The sequence below is a fragment of the Cynocephalus volans genome, chromosome 10 (genome assembly GCF_027409185.1).
Source record: "Cynocephalus volans isolate mCynVol1 chromosome 10, mCynVol1.pri, whole genome shotgun sequence".
In the NCBI taxonomy this organism is placed as follows: Eukaryota; Metazoa; Chordata; class Mammalia; order Dermoptera; family Cynocephalidae; genus Cynocephalus; species Cynocephalus volans.
This window is the reverse complement of record NC_084469.1, coordinates 26,396,600-26,417,250: the sequence shown is the minus strand read 5'-3', so window position 1 is coordinate 26,417,250 and position 20,651 is coordinate 26,396,600. Positions and strand designations below refer to the sequence as shown.

Below are 20,651 nucleotides of genomic sequence, written 5' to 3'. Positions count from 1 at the left end.
GGGGATTCTATGAGGTTCAAACAAGATAGTGTATGTAAAGTGCCTGACATTATGCCTGGCAAGTGGTGGTCATTAAATAAATGCTGGTTACTTTGTGGTCTTCTGTTAGGCAGTAGCTAAGGATAACAGGCTCAAGAAAGAGCCCCATAGCATATGAAGTCTGTTGCTTTAATGGACATGGGCTGTGGGAAGGTGATGGTGCACTGAGTCCATTTCCTTGTTCCTTTGTGTTTGAACCCTAAGTCAGGTCCCAGGTTGGCTGGATGCATCCTCTTGCCAGGAGGTCAGGATTCCCAGATGCTGCCTCATGGCACACCTAAGCCTTGGTCTATCAGGGTTTAAAGGAAATAACAGGCTTTGGAGTCTGGGCTTTTACAACATTATCTAAACCTCAACTATCCTTATTTGTAAAACAGAGTAATAATAGTACCTACCCATAGAAATGTTGTAAGGATTAAATTAACTGAGACAATAGTATGTAAAGCAGAGTGCCTGACATATAACTAGCACTCATTGAAGGGTAGCTGTGCTCATCTGTTAGTTATGTCTGGACTGGAGACACGGGGAGAGGAGAGGCTCTGCTTGAATAACCTTTCTATGTGTGTGTTTCTGTTTGCAGCAGCAAGGTGGCGTTCAGAGGCCCTGTGCAAAGCACCCATAATCCTCTAGGGGTGCCACCCCTGAAAACAGCACCCCACCATGTTTAACCTGATGAAGAAAGACAAGGACAAAGATGGCGGGCGGAAGGAGAAGAAGGAGAAAAAGGAGAAAAAGGAGCGGATGTCAGCGGCGGAGCTCCGGAGCCTGGAAGAGATGAGCCTGCGACGCGGCTTCTTCAACCTGAACCGCTCCTCCAAACGTGAATCCAAGACGCGCCTGGAAATCTCCAACCCCATCCCCATCAAGGTGGCCAGCGGCTCTGACCTGCACCTGACTGACATTGACTCTGACAGCAACCGGGGCAGCATCATCCTGGACTCAGGCCACCTAAGCACTGCCAGCTCCAGCGATGACCTCAAGGGTGAGGAAGGCAGCTTCCGTGGCTCCGTTCTGCAGCGGGCAGCCAAGTTTGGCTCTCTGGCCAAGCAGAACTCACAGATGATTGTCAAACGCTTCTCCTTCTCCCAGCGTAGTCGGGATGAAAGTGCATCAGAAACCTCAACCCCCTCAGAGCACTCTGCTGCCCCATCGCCGCAGGTGGAGGTGAGGACTCTGGAGGGACAGCTGATGCAGCATGCTGGCCAGGGCATCCCTCGGCCAGGGCCCCGATCCCGAGTTCCTGAGCTGGTAACTAAAAGGTTCCCAGCTGACCTGCGCCTGCCCCCCGTGGTGCCCCCCCCACCCCCTGCCCTCCGAGAGCTGGAGCTACAACGACGGCCCACTGGAGACTTTGGCTTCTCCCTGAGGCGCACAACCATGCTGGATCGGGGACCCGAGGGCCAGGCCTATCGGCGGGTGGTTCACTTTGCTGAGCCCGGTGCAGGCACCAAGGACCTGGCCCTGGGGCTGGTGCCGGGAGATCGACTGGTGGAGATTAATGGGCACAATGTGGAAAGCAAGTCCCGGGATGAGATTGTGGAGATGATCCGGCAGTCTGGGGACAGTGTACGACTCAAGGTGCAACCCATCCCAGAGCTCAGTGAGCTGAGCCGGAGCTGGCTACGGAGCGGTGAGGGACCCTGCAGGGAGCCAGCTGATGTGAGTGCTTCCCAGGGTACCAGGGGTGAGCAGGGATTGGGAATGCTGGCATCTTCTGCTTTTGTACTTAGGTGGGTGATTGGGGTACCCAAGAGTTGACATCAGAGCCTAGCAAGTGTGAGTGCAGAAGACGTGTCACTCCCAGGGCCTGCTGGGAGGAGTGACTTCAAGACAGGGTGCCCTATACCAGATGCTCATTAAAGAGGTCACATCTTTGTCTCTGTATCTTGTGTAGAATCTGAGGACAAGTCCCCAAAGGTTCATCATTGTAGAGTTCTCAGCAGTTTAGCCAGGCTTCATGGTTTGATGTTTCTCTCCTGTGTTTCGTGTCTGTTGGATTGACTTGACTTAATTCAACGGAGTGCTTTCACAAGGGTGTTGGGCTATACCAAGTTCTGCCTGAACTTTAGCTGAATCTCTGGAGCTCTCAGGAGGGGTCTGATGTTGGTTGTAGTTTCTGTGAAAGTGTTCAGCTTCATGATATGAAGATGGGTTAGGGGCTTGGGTACCATATTTTGTGAGCCCTAAATTGGGGCATATAGGCTAACCTGTGCCATTTCCAGATATGAGAGACAATCTGGACACTAAAATATAGGATTTCCATGTTATTTCGATCTTGGAAGTGAAAAAAAGACAAATGATTTCAAATGAGGGCTGTCGTGGAACATCTGGGATGTACAGCTGCTATGCTTATATCTTCCGGGAAGAGGGCCTCAGGCCAGAGCCTCCTCTTGCCCCTGAGTGAACAAGGGAATACCAGGTGTGGTGCAGAGATAGCAGGGGCCAGGTCATGGATAACCTTATAAATCATGGTTGGAGTTTAGATTTTATCCCAGAAAAATGGGACCACTGAAGGATTTGAAGAAGGGGAGTGACTGGATCTGATTTATAAAGATCACTTGGGCTCCAAGAGTTTTTATTACCTCTCCTGGAAGAAGAAAAAGCATGGCCCTTGAAAAACAACAGGGACTAAACCTACAGAGGTCCTATTTCTTGACTATTGCTGAAATCTCACCTGTTATCCTGCCTGTACAAAACAACAGTGGAAAGCATAGGAGCAGAGGAGAGTTAGATCAGACATATGTGCAGGGCTCTGTGGGGGATTAAGATCCCTAACCCCAGGGGTCTTTAGATAAAGTGACCACATCAGTTTGGAGTGTCCTGCCTGGAGAAAACACAGAAAGGACAAGTTAACCTCTGGCCATCCTTCCCCTCCCAGCTGTGGGTTTTAGGATTGTCCAGATCTGGCCCCTGCAGCCTGAACAGTGCACAGCCAGGCCAGGACCTTTCAGCACTAAGTGACCGGCCAGATGTGTCAAAGTCAGAAATGCGAGGAAATGCTAAGGAAGCAGGCAGAGTCCTGGTCCTGGCTTTCTCCCAGGGAGGGGAAGTGGATGCTCAGGATGTCTGTTCAACCTAGTAGCGTATTGGGTCTGGAGGGGACTGGGAGTGGCAAGGTCAGACTTTGACAGGAAGTTCGATTCCAGACCTTCCCTTCTTGGGGCTAGGTGGGTTTAGGCAGCTTTGCTAGTCAGGGAGGGGTGGTGAGTAGGAAGGGAGCCTATGTGGAATCCAGGGAAGGACCTGGACTCATTCATTACAGAAATACGCATTGAGCACCTACTATGTGTTAGCCCCAGACTAGACTGAACTCAGGAAACCACGACTTAGTGGTGGGGGTGGGGGTGGGAGAGGTGGCGGGGCGTCGAGGGGGAAGAGAGGTCTTTATCTCAGAATCAAAGATCATAACATGTTGCCATGTCTGTCAACTTTCTCCCAGGCTAACATTGTTTTTAAAAGAAGGAATTTTTGCTTAAAGAATGAATCCCCCCAGGGGAATGTTGCCAACTCCCTGCATGAACTGCTACAAGGTCTCTGTGGGGCCTTGGGCCTGGCATCTCAGATGCTGTTTAGTTTTCTCTTTATAGCACAGGAATCATCTGGCATCTCACATTTCCTAGGCAATTTCCCTTCCCCACAAGTTACTGCTATCCCATCCCTGGGGAAGTAGATGGTTGTTCAGCTTTGGAGGCCTTGGTGGTTTCCAAGTTATATCTGGTATCCTTGAAAGGCTGGTTCGATCTAGCCCCTATGGGGCAAGCCCATCAGGTGTCCAGAGGACTTCTTCCCCAGAAGTCAGCTTGGGGAATCCAGCAGGGGACATAGTAGAAAACACCATCCCCATGTGTCTCCTAGAGTGATCTGGCAGGACAAGAATACACACAGGGCTGAGAGAAGCCCTGTATCTTTTTCCACCTGGATAGGTGGTGTGGACTTGTGCCACAAGCAGAGAGGAGCAAGGTGAGTCCAGCATCTACAGTTTCCTGGGACAGAGCCTGGGAGCTGGTGTGGGAGTGCAGCCTCTTCCACAGCCCTCAGCCTCTGTCTCCTCCTCTTCCTCCCACTCCTGCTCCTGCTCCTTTTCTTGGCTTCAATTCTAATCCCAGTTCCAACGCCAAGAAGAGTCTTCCCACCTCCTCCAGGCTCCCGGGTGGAGTACTCTGAAGACTGTAGCCCCACAGGGATAGCTCCTGGCAGCCAACCTGCCCGTCAGGCCATCCATCAACTGTGTCACACTCTGCCTGTCCCTGGGGAGCTCAGAGGGAGCTGGCTAGCCATCTGTTTTCCTCCTGCACACAGATGGAGGCCAGGCCCCATGGCTCCTCTCCATGGCCTGCTCAGAAGGTCCCAGGGAGAGATGGTCCCTTGGGTTTCTCTCTCACATGGTGTGTGTCCAGAATGCTTGGCTCACACCTTCTTCATGTGTCTGTGTAGCTGCTAGACAAAGTTCCATTGGGAGTAGGGGTGAGCCACAGAGGTAGGACAGACTTGGGGCATGACAGAAACCACTCAGCAGGCCTGAGAGAAGCAGCTCTTTCTTCTGACAGCTATCCTTCCACCCACCTATCCATTAAGTAAACATTTGTTGAGCACTTACTGTGTACTAGGTCCTGGTGTCCATCATTGAGCAGCATGTAATCCCAGTCCCAGAGAACTCATAGTCTAGTGGGAGAGATGGTCAAGTAACAGACAATGACAGGGGCCGGTCCAGGGTGCTAGGGGGCTCAGGAGAGGGGCTTCAGGTACAGGCTTGAGGGTGGGTGAGTGAAAGCTGACATCTGCATAGGAGATGAGTGACAGGGAGGTGGGAGGAGGGGGAAGCCTGTCATAGACACGTGTCAAGGCCTAGAGGTTGGAGGGAGAAGGACTCATTTTGGGAATAAAGCTAGGGCACAGGGTGTGGGGAGGGAGTGTTGAGAGAAGCAGCAGGAAAGGTAGGCAGGGGCCAGCTCACTGGCCCTTTGTGGGCCATGATGGGGAATGTGAACTTCACCAAAGGGCAATGAAGCAATTTAATCAGGGAGTGATAGGAGCAGATTCTAGAAAATTCTCACTGGCTGCTTAGCAGGGGTAGCCATGGGGAGAATGGTGAGGAAGCTATTGTAGGAATCTGAGTAGAATGGATGGAAACCTAAACTTGGGTAAGAAGTGGTGGGGATGGACAGAAGTTCAGACCTGAGCAACTGAGGCAGTCTCTGTAGTCTTGGGGACTAACTGGTAGGGGCTCTGAGGGAGAGGAGGGGTCCAGTGTGACCGCCAGGTTGGGGGGAAGATGTTCTTTCCTTGATTGCTCAGGGAAAGGTTTTGGGGGGCATCTGTATTTGAATTGTTTACTCTTAAGTTTGCTAAAGACCAAGTGTTCCCTGAGTCTGGTGAGGTTAAGGGAGGTGCTGGTAAAGATAAGGATCTTAAAACCCCAGTTGAATCAAAATTCCTTCCTCTAGTCCCGTGGGACTGGGTGGGAAAGTCAAGGCCCATTGAGGAGTAGAGGCCAGCCTGGGGACTATGCTTCTGGGGAGAGAAGAAGGCTGGTGCTTTCTGTTTGTATCCTCACTGGGCCTATCCTAGAGACAAGTGGATTGTCTGGGAGTATTGGATGTTTCTGCTGAGCTCAGAAAAGCCCACCCAGCTAAGCCCTGGCCAATGTGGTTGTCCCGTACCACAAAGAGCCAAAGGAGCTAGTCTGCATGGGAATACCGCCACCACCACCCCACCACCCCCGAAAGCACTTCCTCCCTGAGGAAGGGAAGGGGGTTTAAAGGAAGGCCTACCACTCCCTCCCAGTCAAGCCTATTTTCTGAGGCCTGTGATAGTTCTGCTTCTCCTGTTGGACCTTGGGGTTTGTAATCAAAGACTACTTCAGGGCTGTAAAGTTCCTTTAGAGGTCATCATGTTTGTATAAATCACCTCCACTCATGAGAGTCTGGGAGAGGCCACGTTAGAGTGGAAAGAACACAGGCTTTGGAGCCAAAAAAACCTGGGTTTGGGTTTTACCAGAGTTACCAAACCTTTCTGAGTCTCAGTGTACTCATTCCCTCAATAAACATTTATGAAGTCTACTTAAGGACCAGGTACTTTGTTGGGCACTGAGGGATTAAATAAATAAAATATCATCTTTCCTTGAGGATGCATAGACCTAAGTAAAGAAATGCAGCCAAATACCACAGCTGCTATCACAGAAGTTTGTGCAGTATATAGTGGGGCAGGAAGGAGGAAGTGGCCAGTTCTGCCTAGGAGGAAGGGGTGGCAATCAGGAGGCCTAGTGGAGGTTACCCCTGATCTCTATGAAATGGGCCTGTTCTGTCCTCCTAGAGTTTGAGAAGGTCAAATTGGAGAAGGATGCACACCCAGCTACCTCAGTCCAGTTATCTCTGAGAAGGGGAGTAGAATTGGAGGTTAAAAGGAAACTTGATTATTATTCTGTATACTAAACTTTGTGGGGTTTTTATAAGATAAGCATGTTTATGCATTAAGTGAGATCACTAATGTGAGGGTTTGGCAGGTGGTAAAGGCTTAGGAAGATTAGTACCCTTCCTTCTGCCCAGTCTCTAAAGCCATCCAGGGAGGGTCGTTTTGCAACTTCCTCAATTAATCCATCCTAGTGCACTCCCATCCTTGCTCCTGGTAAGGTTTTCTGTCCAGAGGGGGACTCCGGATACTTTTGTCTAAACTTTCCCTGTAGCTCTATCCTTAAAGAAAGCCAGCGAAGGAAGAGATGGATGCTGGGTGCTCCCTATCCTTTTCTAGCTCTTTAGAGCCCAGCCTCTCAGGCTTGCAGGCTTGGTCATCAGGGGCTCTGCAGGATCCTGGCCAGTTGGGACTGCCTGCATCTGTGAGAAGGGCAGGAGAGCCCCCTTTGCTGTAGTGGAAGCCTAGACCTGTGAGTGGAAACTGTATGAGCCTCATCAACCTTGTCCCCAGGGCACCTGGGTGCTGTCAGCAGTGGGGCCTGAAGGAATCCAAGGGAAAACTCAAAATTGTCCTTCTTCTAGGTTTGCCAGGCCAGGTTGTGAGCACTGGGTTTTCCCAGGAGCCACAGGTGGTCATGGAGCAGCTGGGTGCTGCTTGGGCTCAGTGTTCTAGAATGCTGTTCCTAATTTTACTCCAAGTGATCCTTGGAGAATTTTTTGTTTTGTTTTGTTTTGTTTTGTTTAAAACAGGAAATTTTTACTTCATTTTGTGCCAAAGCTTCATGTGCCACTGGCATTAGAGTCTTTCCATATGACAGCCCTGGCTTGGGCTTAGCATGGAACCCAAACTAAGTCGTTTTGGTAATAAGGGGCCAGTAGGCAGGTGTCAAGGGCATGAGAAGCAGTGAGTGAAAGGTTTTGGGGAGCATTTTGGGGCTCATCTATCCTGGCTTAGTGGGGCACATGGGACCAGCAGAGGAGAGCAGTGGACTAGGTCATTTCTGTTTTGCCAGGTCTCCCTCCCTTCGAGGGACCATTCTGCCTTCTTCCCTGTGAGATGCTAGACAAACTGCAGCTCCAGTGTGCCCCAGCTACCCAGCCCGTGGGTGGTGGGCACAGTGCCCAGGCTGCATTGAGCTGGGTGTGGGTACATGTCATGGTCATTGAGTGTTTTTGCAGGCACAGTTTAGAGCCCTGGAATGGGGGCAGAGTCTCCCCTTTCCACCCTGGCCAGAACCCCTCTGGGCTGCCCTGACACTCCCGGCCACCCTGCCCTCTGCTCTCTTCCAGTACCTTTTATTTACATTGAAATGGTTCTGGAAAGTACCAGATATGCAAACATGCTAACTGGGGGTGGGTGGGAAGTGGGATGAAGGGGGCTGTGAGGCGGGTGGGAACACAAGTATTTTAAAAATGCTGCAAATCTCTACAGCGTTTCCCAGAAACCACAAGCACGCGCTCTGCCTGCCAGCAGGGCTCCCGCCACCACACTGCACTAAGCTGCTAGATTCTCCTCCCTGTAGCCCAGGGAGAGTAGCATCTAGGGGGGCAGAGGGGACCAGTGACCCAGTTGAAGTGGGGGCTCCCCTGCTGCCTGGGCAGGCCGCCTGGCACCTCCATTGTAGGCCTGGGCAGTGGTATGGATGTGCCCCAGGCATCCGGCAGCATTGTGGGTGCCCACTGTGCCAGACAGGCACTGCAAAGGGGTGGAGCTTTCCTGGGCTCCACCCCCTGCTGTGCAGTTTGTGGGGTGGGGGACAGCCAACTCTAGAGTCCTGCATGGTGTTTGGCAGCAGCTTCTGTTCTGTTAAATACAGGGGACAATGTCAGCAAAACTTAGTTTTTCAGTTGTTGGCTCTAGTTTGGTTGGGAAACCATTCTCTTAGACCTGGGCCACCACTCTGGCTCCCTTAATCTCCCGCCATATGTTCTTCAGAATCAGGGCATGGCATTCTGCCCTAGCGTGACTCAGCCCGGTCGCTTTGCATAGACTCTAGGTCCAGGAAGAATGTCGGGTGTTACCCATTGTTTTCTGTATGGTGTCCGGTGTGGTGCAGAGCACATGCCTGCTCCGTAAGTGGTGTTTCATCAATCTGGTTGAGATTCACCTGAACAGAACTGCCTTGAGGGAAGGGCATGAAGATGTTTTACATATATTAACTCATTTAATTTTCCCAACAACCCCTTGAAGTTGGTGTTAGAATGATCTCTTCTTCACTGATGAGGAAACTGGATTACAGAAAGGTTAAGATTAAGCAAATTGTGAAAGGACTTGTCAGTATTTGAACTCAGGCCATCAGCTCTAACTAGTGCACTTTATAGGGTAGGGGCAGGCAGTATCTGGAAATCCTTATAAATTCCCTGCCCAGCTCAGACCTGGGCCCTTCTGATTCCTGCTATCCTGTCTTTAGAAGCTTTTTTCAACTTCTGTCTTCCTTCCAGAAGGGCAGGGGAAGCCAGGAGTGACAGGCCATCCTTGCTCTGTGGATGGCATGCTGCGGAAGGGTATGACCATTGCTCTCAGGGTCTCCTAAGGGTTAGAAGGAATGAGCCCAAGTGGCAGCAGGCAGGATTCAATCCTGTGGGAGCTGAGAGGGGAACTGGAAAGGGTGGCTGAGAGAAGCCTTAAGGAGAGAAGTGGCACCTGCATTGGCAGTGTTTGGGTGTGGTCCCCAGGGGTGGAGGGGTGCCACACTATTGCCCCTTAAGCATCTCCCCTGCTAGATCTGGGAAGCAGGGACATTGCCCCTCTCATGTTTTCAACCCATTCTGGTAGGCTAATACTGATCATTGTAGCACTGGGGGTGGCAGGATCCCTGGAGTGTCACCTCTGACCAAGAGTAGGCTCCTGTGCATTGCACAGGGACTGTGCACTGACTGTTTCCACTGTTGTTTCTGTGTGCATTGTGGGAAAACGGGGAGCATGGCCTGCCCGAGGGCCTAGCAGGTGGTGGGTTGGCAAGGCAGAGTTCTCATTGGCTCCTGCCATTGAGCCCCTGCCCTTCCTTTTGTCTGTAGTACTTTTCCTTGCCTGCCTTCACACACTCGTGCACGTTGGCCTTGCTTTTAATGTCACTTCCTCAGGGAAGACTTCCCTGATCCTCCAGACCATGTCAGGTCCCCACCCTGGCAGCACCCCCTTTCTTCATTGCATCCATCAAGATTGTAATTAATTCATTATTGTATTATTTCTCCAATGCTGGAGCACTTCTTGAGAGCAGTGGATATTTGTTGAAGGAAAGATGGTTCTCTAATCAGGATCTGGTTTCCCATTCTCTCTGTCTGTTCTTCCTCATTTAGTTCAGTTTTGGTTCCTGGAACCCTCCCTTCTGCCTGGCCTTGGTGACTTGTCTGTAGTAGTTACCATGTCTCACCTCCACCCACTGACTCTGTTTCTTGTGTGCTTAGGGACTTGGCGTTTCTCAGGAGTGGAGCAGAGGCTATGTGGGCACCCAGGAGCAGGAGCCTGGGGAAGGAAAGTCCCGGGGTCAGCTTGCCTCCTTCCCTGCACAGGAACCCCTGTGAGGTGCCAGGCTTGGGTAAGAGGGAGAGTCGGGCTTACTTGGGAGTCACACAGTATCCGGCCCAGGGGATCTTGGAGGAATGCATCTGTCTTATTTGCTGCAGGTCTCCTGAGGGGTTGGAATGTGGCCCTGCAGGGCTCAAGGCTTCCTCTCCCCTCCTGCTGCTTCCCTTGGACTGCCTTCATGCTGGAATGTCAGCAGGCTGGGAATTTTCACAGCAAGGATTTTTCCCAGTCAGAGCAACAGATACCAGCTGGAGCCTGGGGACAGCTCCTGTGGGTAGGGGCTACTGGAGAGGGCAGGGGCGGCTGCTAGGGCAGCCCCAACTGCTCTGCTCTTGGGGTCCGGGCTCTTTTCCAATCCCCCCTAGGAAACACAAACATCTGTCTCCCTATTGGGCCAGGTTGGGGGAAGCTGAGCTTCAGGAGCTGTCGGGCTCTGGAGAGGCAGTGGGAGGCCTTGGAGACCAGAGACTCCGTCTTTGTGAGGAGAGAACGAGGCTAGCCATCCCCACAAGGCCTTACTTCCTGTGCGGTCCATGAGTCAGGAAGGGGAGCTGCCTCGGATTCCATCCTCAGGTGGGGCCGTGCCTGCCAGACGCAGGTTCTCTGGGAGCCACCTGGCCTCACTGGCAGGAGGTGGCACTGCTGAATTTGTCACCCATACCTGTCCTGTACTCTGTTGGCCCCACACCTTTAGGGCCTGGTTCCCTCTTTTCTTGGCTTTTCCAGCCCCTGTGCCGCTTGCCCCGATCCCATTTCTGCTGGCTCCTTCCTCCTACTCCCATTTCTACAAGGAGCTGACTCACTTCCTCCCTCCTCCCCAGCCTCTCTCACTGCCAGGCCCCATGGCAAGCAGGGTGCACACAGGGAGGGAGGTTTCTCACAGGGCACTTCTGGGCTGTTTTCTCTGGCAGCAGGACTGGGAGGCTGCCCCTGGCCCTGGGGCAGAACTGGACTGCAAGTGAGGTGGGAGGAGGGATGGTTCTGGGCTGTAGGGGAGGCCAGGTGTGAATGCCCCCAGAGCCTTGGCACCATCAGGGAAGCTGTTACAAAGCTTGATGAGCACCTGCTCCATGTCACAGTGTGGGCTTGGTTCTGTGGAGGAAGAAGGCTGAAGAGGTCATCCCTGTGATCAAGGAACCTGTGCTTTCACTGGAATAGAAGACAACTGCAAAAAGATAGAGCTCAGCCCTGGGTGACATGGGCTAGAAGCCAAGCAGTGACAGCACCATCAGGCAGGATGACACTGTCATGACTCTTTGTGACAGTCTTATGCCCAGCCCTATCACATCAAGGAGAAAGTATCTGGAGATTCCAGTGGAGCTTTCCAGGGACATAGCCATAGCGAGGAGGAAGGGTCTGATAGTATCTCCTTGTGTTAGTTCTTCCTCTTTGGGGTCCTGCCTCCTGCCCCTCCCCACTCTGCCTCCCTCATCTGTGGACTGGTTTGGTTGTGCAGCTGATTGCAGAAGCGCTGGCTTCAGAGCAGTAAAAGGTTTCTTCCCCAGTGGGGCTGGCATCTTCTACCTCGCCCTCCCCAGAGTTGTCCAGGCTGAGGGAGCCTGTGTAGCTGGCACTTCAGGTACTTGAGGACCCAGCCTATGCTGAGCCTGGCACAGCCTTGCATCCTCCTTCAGCGGGCGCCTAGGTTACCTGAAGGACATAGGCACTGAATGATGACATAGGCACTCGGTGAGGTCCCCACTCACTTGGCCTTGCCTCAAGATCAATAGAGGCAAGAGGGAAACTGGGCCCACTGCCTAAGAAGCCTGGGGAGACTGCTGTGGCCTGTCTTCCTGGAATCAAGCGACTAGCAAACATCCCTATTCCCCTTAGCACTTGGCTTTGTCTGGCAGAGCCCCCACTGCACTGGCAGCCTGAGATTCTCGCGTCAGGATTTCTGGACAATGACAGGAGTTTCTTGTTTAGGTGAGTCTGGGTGGGGGTGGGGGCAGGAAGGAATGAGGCCTAGGCTCGGTTGGAGAAGGCGAGGGGTGCCAGCCTGACCACCTCGCCCTCCTTCATAGGAGGTGAGCCACCCTGTGCAGGCCTGCCTGCATTCCTCTGCCAGGGCTTCTTCATTGTTCTTCCTCTGCCCATCATTACTTGGCCTCAACCTGGGGAAGGGAACCGCAGAACTGGGCTCTGTGGCAGGACATCCAGCTTGGGAATGGCTTGGGTGCCATACACACACTGCAGAATTTAAACTGGGCTATCCTTTTCTCCCATACCCCTCAAAGTATTTCTACCATTAGTTTGCAGTCCTTCTAACCAGCCCTCACCTTCTCTGTCTAGAGGAAGCCTGGCTTCGTACCAGAGGGCTTGGTCTCTGGGGCAGGGGAAGGCAGAGTTTTCCTGCTTTATCAGGGCCTTGGGTTCCCCACCCAGCCCCTTTGTCTTCCTTCGACTACTGATTTTGAGGTCTCTCTTCCATGCCTTTGAAAGAGGGAACCACCCTACAAAGGACCCCTTCCCTACCCTTCTTTCCCGCCCATTCTCTTCAAAATCCAAAAACTGCAGCTGCTGTCATTGCTGTAGAAACAGATGCTTGGCAAATATGAAGTTGGATGGAAGGGCTGGTCTTGAAGGAACTGCTTTCAGCTCATTTTGGGAAGAGGAGAGGAAGGCAGCCCAGGCAGGCGGGCCCACAGATTAGGAGCTGTGTATGGTTACGTGTGTATTGTTAACACGTGGTCATGTATTGGGGAAGGCGTGGCCTCTGGTGCCAGAGTGCCTGGGTCCCAATCCCAGCTCTGCCACTTACTGGCTGAATGACCTTGGGCAAATTATTTAATTTTCTACATCTCATTTTCTTTACCTGTGAAATGAGAATAATAATAGTGCTTTCCTTGTAAGGTTGTTTTGAGGATTAAATGAATCAATACATATAAATCACTTAGAACAGTGCCTCAAAATAGTACCTTTTGAATAAGGGCTCAAAAGCAAGCATTATCATCATCATCATTCATCTATCTTTAATACATTGGGAAGCACTTGGGGCCTGGTAACTTGGTGGCCAGTCTGCCTGCAGGGATGCCATGAGTCCTGTTCCTGGTAATGACTCTGCTCTGCGCATGGGGTGGGGTCGGGGGGCTGCTTTACTCTCGTACCCAGGCTGATGCTTCCTTCCATCCAAAGTGCCTTTTGGGTGGTGATAGGGAAACAGGTCCAAGCTTACTCAGGGCCACACAGTAACCTCAGAGTGAGATTGCTTTGCCCTGAGTTTCCAATCTGGTCTAGTTTGATGCCAGTTTTAAAAATTGTGCAGCTTTTTCTGTGACTTTCCCCAATCAGAATCTTGGCTGATGCTAATCTCAGTGCCAGGCTTTCTTTTATCTATTTGTTTTCCAGTTGAACAAACTCACTCTCCTTTTTTTTTGGTCTTTCTACAACTTATTTTGTTTCTTCACAAAGCAGGGATTGAGGCACAGAACAGAAAGACAGCCCCAACCTGCCAGTTCCGGGGTCTGTCCTCTGCTCCTTCCATCACACATATGGGCTGGCCTGGACGCTTCCACTCGCGTTTTCTAACTACCATAGCAAAACCTCTCAAAGTAAGTCCCTGTGATAGAATGTGATAGTGGTCAGAGCCGTGCTCGGTTCCTTTATTCTTCTGTAGATCCAGGGCAGGTGGAGCTTTTCTGAGCCTCTCTAGCATGTCAAGCACGCCCAGAGCCTGCTCTCCACCTTGTCCTCCTCCTCCTCTTCCCCATTTGGTTCATTCGGCTGGCGGCACAGGGAGGTGTCCAGTTATAGCCCTCACTGCCCCGTGGCAGAAATCCTGGCATGCTGCCCCAGACCAAGCTTCACTGGCCTTATTTGCCCTTGAAAGTTCAGGGCTCTATTGGGAACTCACTCTCTGGGAGCACTAACATAAGATAAGTCCTGTAGTGGGTGACATGGGGAAGCCCTCAGGCTACTACATTCCAGATGTCTTACCCATGCAGGGCCCAGACACTGCAGAAACAAGGAACAATTGTGTGGCACTGAGGGGCTTTCTCCCAGGCCTGTGACGCCTTGGGGTGGGGGCAGGCTTCCATTCAGCCCTGCCTTTTCAGGCCCTTGGCTTCTGGCTTCTGCTCCCAGTTAGAGTGTTAAATTGTGACTATAATCCCTTCCCCCACTTCTCTTTGAGGCCTAGGGACCAAGGCAAGGCACATGGGGACAGGGGTCTAAGCAGACTCTGGGGTGGGGGCGGGAGAGAACAGCAGGTAGTCAGGGGCATCACCTGAAGGAGGCTTTGGCAAGGATGACCAAGACAAACTAAAAGGAGAATCTCTAGCCCAGACCTGTCCAATAGAACATTCTACAAAGATGGGAATGTTCTATAGTCTGTGCTGTCCAACTAAGTAGCCACTAACCATATGTGACTACTGAGCACTTGAAATGTAGCTAGTGTGACTGAGGAACTGAATCTTAAATTTTATTTGACTTGAATAAGAAGTACCTCCATTGTTTCAATTTTACTTCAATTTAAATAGCCACCCATGGCGATGGCTACCATATTGAACAGTGCAGCTCTAGACAGCTCCCAGAAAGAAATGCTTGTCTCCTCTTGCAGAGTCCCCCTGGTGAGGCTGGGGATGGTGGCATTTCCCCTTCCACTCAGGAAGGAAGGTTTGTTCTCTCTGGCAATTTCTACACTTCACCAATTCTGGAATCCTGATGCCCCAGGGCCAACAGGTCCCTGGCTGTGTGCCTTCACAACTGCAGCAGTGCTTCCCTGCTGCGCCAAGCATGTCTTCTGTCCAGCTTTGTAAGATGCAGGTGCTCACATGCCCCAGTGGATTTGGCGCGGGCCACCGATGCAGAGGTGGTGCGTTGGGAAGCAAGGTAAAGGTTGCTTCTTCCTTCCTTCCTCTATGGAGATTGGATTTGTGCTTTACTTTTACTTCAAAAGGTTCTGGAAACAGGTCCAATAGGGGCCTCCAGAGGTGAACACACACATCCTAAAATATTTATTGAATGTCTAGTGTTTGGAGGAATCTGAGGTGTATCTAAAGGGCTTTGAGAATAAGCACCACAGGCCTCCAATTCTCACATCCAGGAAGACTTTACTGATACCTTTCTTAAATTGTTGTGGCTGACCCTTAAAATGATTTCCTTTTTTTTTTCCCCCTGTGGAAATAGAGAAGAGTTGTCATTTATATGAAAAAGAGAACAATGCTTCATTATGCTTATTCTCTCATGTCTGTTAGAGGGGGTGGGGATGACAATACAGTGTTTGTGGTGCATTTAGTAGACTCAGAAGTGACCCAAGTCCTGATGGGATTTTGGGCAGGGGTGTGGAGGATTTTCGGAAACCATTCTAAAGTCTGGGCCTTGGCTTTGGATCTTGTGGGAGCTTGGCAAAGCAGAGGTAGTTTGGAAATCCCCAGGGGCCACGAGGAAATCCCCAGTAGCTGAGAGTCCTCAGAGAGCAGCAGGCCTACTGGCGTGGCCAGTCAGGTGGTCTCTGCAATCAGCCAGCACCTGACGGGCTAGTCTTTGGGGACTGACACCTGGTCTTGGTAGAGAAGACAGGCCTAAGCGTCCTTGCTTGGGCTGTGTGCCCAGGAGATGGTGTGGTGACACCAGACTCTGAGCAAACCTTTGGGTGTGCGAAGGCAGGGCAGGGGGAATGTAGGGGCTGGGGAATGAGGAGCCCTAAGTCTCAGTGACTGCCTCTGCGACAGTGATATGTGGCTGGCCACCCCAGTCCACTGACCCGGACTCTTCCCCACAACACAGACTCAAGGCGTCCCTGGAGTCTTCTGACTTTGTATTCGTGTATTCATTCATTCATTCATTCATTTTATCCCACCCATAAGCATTTACTGAATGCCTATCACAGGTAGGAACTGATTTACTGATTTAGGCTCTGGGGATAGAGCGGTGACGAAAACAACGTGGGCGGCGAGCTCATCCCTGCCTCTTCTTGCCCTCCCCTCCAGTGTAAGGCGAGAAGCCATCTTGCCGTTGTGGCCCCCCCAGGCCTCGAGCTCCCCGGGGACGCCTCCTGGGGGCGGGGCCCGGAGGCCAACCCAGCAGAGGTGAAATCCCGCGGCCTCTGCGGCGCCGGCGGGTCGATAAGAAAAGGGCGGCCGCCCTCTGCCGGGCCCTGGCAGCGAAGCATTCTGGGGCTCCCAGCGCATGCGCCAAATATGACTCCGCCCCTTAGCTCCGCCCATGCGCTGGCCGGTGGGTGGGGCCCGGAAGCGCGGGCTGCAGTGCGCCCTCGGGGCTGTCTCGGCCCCAGAGGATCCCGACCTGCGGGACGGACCCCGAGCGTTGGGTCCGGTCCTGGGAGAGATCCTTGCGCCATTCTAGGTTTCCTCTCAGCCCGCCTTCCCCTCCCTGAGACCATTCCTAGGCTTCTTCAAGGGAGTCTGTCCTCTTCCATTTCACTGGTCATCAGTGCCCAATAAAATTTCAAAAAAAATGTGGGCACCTCAAAGGGAACCAGTCTCTGTCTATTAACACTGTTATTTCATAAAAGAGAAGATATTTGTTACACACACACACACACACACACACACAAATAGGAATTAAGGATAATTCCTCCCAAGAAAGGGAAGGCGCTCTTGCACTGGCATTTTCTTTGAGGACAGGTGAGGACTAGTATTGATTCTACGGCTGGTGCTGAGGAACCTCTGAAGTGGCTGTTGGAGAGTCACCTTTCGTTGTGGCGGCTGGTGCCCTCCTACCCCAAGAAGCATAAGTGCTCCAGGCCCTCCCCAGCCTGAATGCTGAGTGCTTGAAACAGGACTACCCCAACTTTCCTAAATAAAGAGTTCCATTAGTGACATTTTATACATTACAAATTAGTAATACAAGTATTAGATCATTGGTATCCATTTATGCAGACAATGTTTAATGACTTTTTTTTTTTTTTTTCCTGAGGAGTTTAGATTTACAGGGGAACTAGAGGGATGAATGGGGTCAGAGAAATACTCTTTTGTTAAGATATTAAATAGAACCTCAGTCTCAATGTTTTCCAAACTCTCTCCTTCCCTCTAAACCAGCCTCCATCTGACATCCCTGTTTTGCACAGTGGCTTCACACTGTCCTCTCAGACTCCTAAGCTTGAAACCGTGGAGTCTGTAGTTCCTTTTCCCACCTCCACCCCTGTGCCCATTTCCCATTCTCCCCCAATAGCCACCATATCCAGCCGATTCTTTCTCTAGCATCACCCTCTCTTTTCCATCCACTGTCAGAATCCTAGGCAGACCCTCCTTATCTCTCATCTGGCCATCATCTTGGCTTTCTTATGGTCTTCCAGCTTTTAGCCTCCTTCCCTTTCCTGCACCCTTCTGTTAGATCAGCATTCCTAAAGCACAGGTTTAATCATGCCCCTTCACTCTCCAGAAACCTGCTGTGACTCTCTTTGTTTTCCAGGCAGGTGGTATCCTGGAAGGAGCAGGGCTCTGGACAATCTGAATGACCTGGGTCTAAATCCTGGCTCTGCCAGTCTCTATCTGTGTGATCATAGGCAATTATTTAACCTCTGTAAGCCTCAGTTTCCCAGTCTACAATTCCCATTTTTGACAGTTACCTCTCAGGGTTTTGGGAGGAAGACAGTAGCACTGTTCCTGCCTCGTGACTAGTACTCAGTATGTGCTGCCTTTTTCCTTAGACTGCTTACCTTGCTTTTGTTTTGATATAGCTCTTTCAGTTGCAAGTAAAAGAAAGCCCAGCTCAATTGGTTTGAAAAGAAGGAACGCATTGGCTCAAATATCTGAAAAGTTCAGGGTAGAACTGGCTATAAATTATCTGGAAACTTAAACAGTGTGACCAGGACCCAGGCCTTTCTGTCCCTCAGCTCATCTTCTAGGCTGGCTTTGTCCTCAGACAAGTAATGGCAAAATGGTACAGCCCCAGGCTCAAGTCTTGTGAGAAAAGTGTGACTCTTCTAATCAAAGTCAAAAGTTTCATTATATGTCCTTGATATTGATTGAGACACGTTCCTTCATCAACCAATCCTTATAGCCTGGGAATATGATGCTTTTATTGGCCAGGCCCAAGTCACATGCTGGGGTAGGTCCCTAGAGGAAATCTGAGGTGCTGTCTTCAGAGGATGGAGGAATGGATAGCAGGCAGCAGAAACAACACGCCTCCGCTATGGCACTGTGGCCTCCTTGATAGGGATTTGTCTCATTGTTTCCTGTATGTGCCCTACACTTCCTCTAAATCTACTGTCCATATCTCATGCTTTTCCACGTCTTTGCCTTCTCTTATACTATTCCTTCACCCTGGAATTCCCTTCCTACCTCACCTCCACATTACCAAATTCATTCTATCTTTCATGACCTACCTCCAAGCTGCCTGCCTAACTGCCCCACTAGAAAAGATCTCTGTCTCTGAACTTCTCTAGAACATTATTGATGCCCTGTTGGATCACTAAGCACATTCTCACTTGAATTATAATGATTTGGGTACATTTGTTATCTCCTCTGCTGGTCTGTATGTTTTGCTGAAGTCAAGAACTATGTGTGCTTCAGCTTGTTTCACTCACTCAAACATGTAACAAGTGTTGTCTCTGAGTAGGGTTCAGTGTTAGGTAGGAGCACAACCAACAAGGTACAACCTCTGCCTCAGGGAGCTCACAGTCTAGTTGTGGGGAGACCAAAAAAAAAAGCAGACATTGTGCTTCCCCATGGTGTTCACCTTGAGGTGTTACATGTCACTGCTAGTTGAATAGGTGAATAACTTCCTCTACCCTTCAGAGCCTCCTGTCTGGCCTGCCCCCAGCTCTGCATGGCCACTCTGCCTGGCTAAATGCCTGAAACAGTGCCAAGGACTTTTCATTCACCCATGCCACCAACGTGGGAGAGCAGAGTAGTTGAAGTTGTTACTCAATATGGAGATATCTTTGCTTCCCATTCTGTTCTACCTGGCTTAATGTGCATGCAGCTTTCAGATCAGTTGGTTAAATCCAGTGGGTTTTTGTTGAACACCTATCATGTGTTTAATGCTGGGGAATGGGACAGGATATAACAAAAGTAGGAAATGGTCCCTGCTATCCAGGGAGAGCAGTCTCAACAATGCAACACAATGAAGTACCATTGAGAACATCAGTTTATGCCATTTAGTCATGACATACGTATCAATAAACTTCAGTAAATCCAACTATATGGTTGTGTAAGAAACTATATTACTGTAATCTAAAATTATGAAAATTTGGGGCTGGCCAGTTAGCTCACTTGTTTAGAGCATGGTGTTGTAACATCAAGGTCAAAGGTTCAGATCCCCATATTGGCCAGATGCTAAATAAATAAAATTATGAAAATTGTGTTGGTGTATTTCTTTTTATTATATACTGTGTATATGTGTGTGTGTGTGTGTGTGTGTGTGTGTGTCTGTGTCTGTGTATATATACATGTAATGTGTGTAATATATGTATATATTATATGTAATGTTTTCATGCAGATATACTATATAGAATAGTATATACAAAACCATGTGTACTATACTTTGTAAGCAATTTAAGGGATTTTCAGGAGTCTTTGACTATTTCTATTTTTGCCTTACATACCGGGTTTAGAATCTAACCCCATGTAGTGTGTGACTCCACTGTATACAATAGAGTGCCATATTGAGGATAATCAAGAACCACCATGTATATGTGGTGTGTTTAGCTATACCACATTACAATTTGCCAGACCTAATGCCAAGTGCTTTATATGTACTGTCTTTTCTATTCTCACGAAAACCCCATAAGGTAAGTGTCATACCACTCTATGAAGTCAAGTATGGAAACTCTCTAGAGGAGTCGAGTAACTTGCCCTTAGGTCAGACAGCAAGAAAGAGGCTGAGCTGAAATTCAGCCCAGTGTGTGGCTGCCCGATCCCTGCTCCTTGCGCTGCATTTCTGGATGGGTTTTGGTTTCAGGAAGGCTTCATAAAGGAGATGGGACTCACGATGGGCCTCAGAGATGGGGAGGGCTGGGCAAGGTGGAAGGATGGTGGGGAGACCTTCTTAAGTAGGCTCTGGTGGTGACGAGGGCAGGGAATGTGGGGAGATCTACCTGAGAGAGAGCGAGAGGCAGGCCAGCTGTGGAGAGGGAGAAGAGATAAGGAAAGTGTAGGCCAAGTGCTGAGGAGGGGCCAGGTTACAGATTATGGCTGCCCTTGGAGGCAGGCCGAGGGGCCTGCGGAGTGCCTGCTTGGCCCCAGAACTGTCACTTAGGCTTATGGAAGACATAGACCACGCCCTGAGACAGCACCATCCTCTGAGCAGCAGAGGGACTGGCTGTGGTTGCGTGTGAAGCTGAGGGAACTGCCGGGCCTCAGGTTTCCCCTCTGAAAGAAGAGCCCTGCTGTTTTCACCAGGGGAAACGAAACTGCTTTGCTACAGTCTCTGGCTAGTAACTGAAAACAAGACTGTGCAGATAAAGTGATGCCCCGGTCCCCTGGAAGTCATCTTGTGGAGCACTGCTGAATGCCAGTGGGCCTGGAAGGGCCTCGAGCAGCCGCAGTAGAGGATACCACGTCCTTGTGTGAAAACCCAGGTCTCCTGCAAGTTCACTGGCACCCTACTCGTTCTGCTTTGGGCACTCTTCTATCAGGCCTGGTTATCTGGTTTTCTAGCCTTTGGCAGAAATAGTATATTAGAAGGAAGTGCGACTGCTGGAGACAGGCATGCTGACAGGCGGAGTGACAGCAGATGCTTGATGGGGTAGGGAACAAAAGAACTAA

General features: G+C 50.6%; 1 protein-coding gene across 1 annotated transcript in view; it reads left to right on the top strand.

The window, feature by feature from the left end:
- The first annotated feature begins 699 nt into the window (after positions 1-699).
- MYO18A (myosin XVIIIA) overlaps positions 700-20,651 on the top strand; it is a 94,485-nt gene continuing 74,533 nt past the window's right edge. The window contains exon 1 of the mRNA XM_063109250.1: positions 700-1,698. Within this exon, the coding sequence (XP_062965320.1) occupies positions 700-1,698 (999 nt within the window). The remainder of the gene's footprint in view (positions 1,699-20,651) is intronic.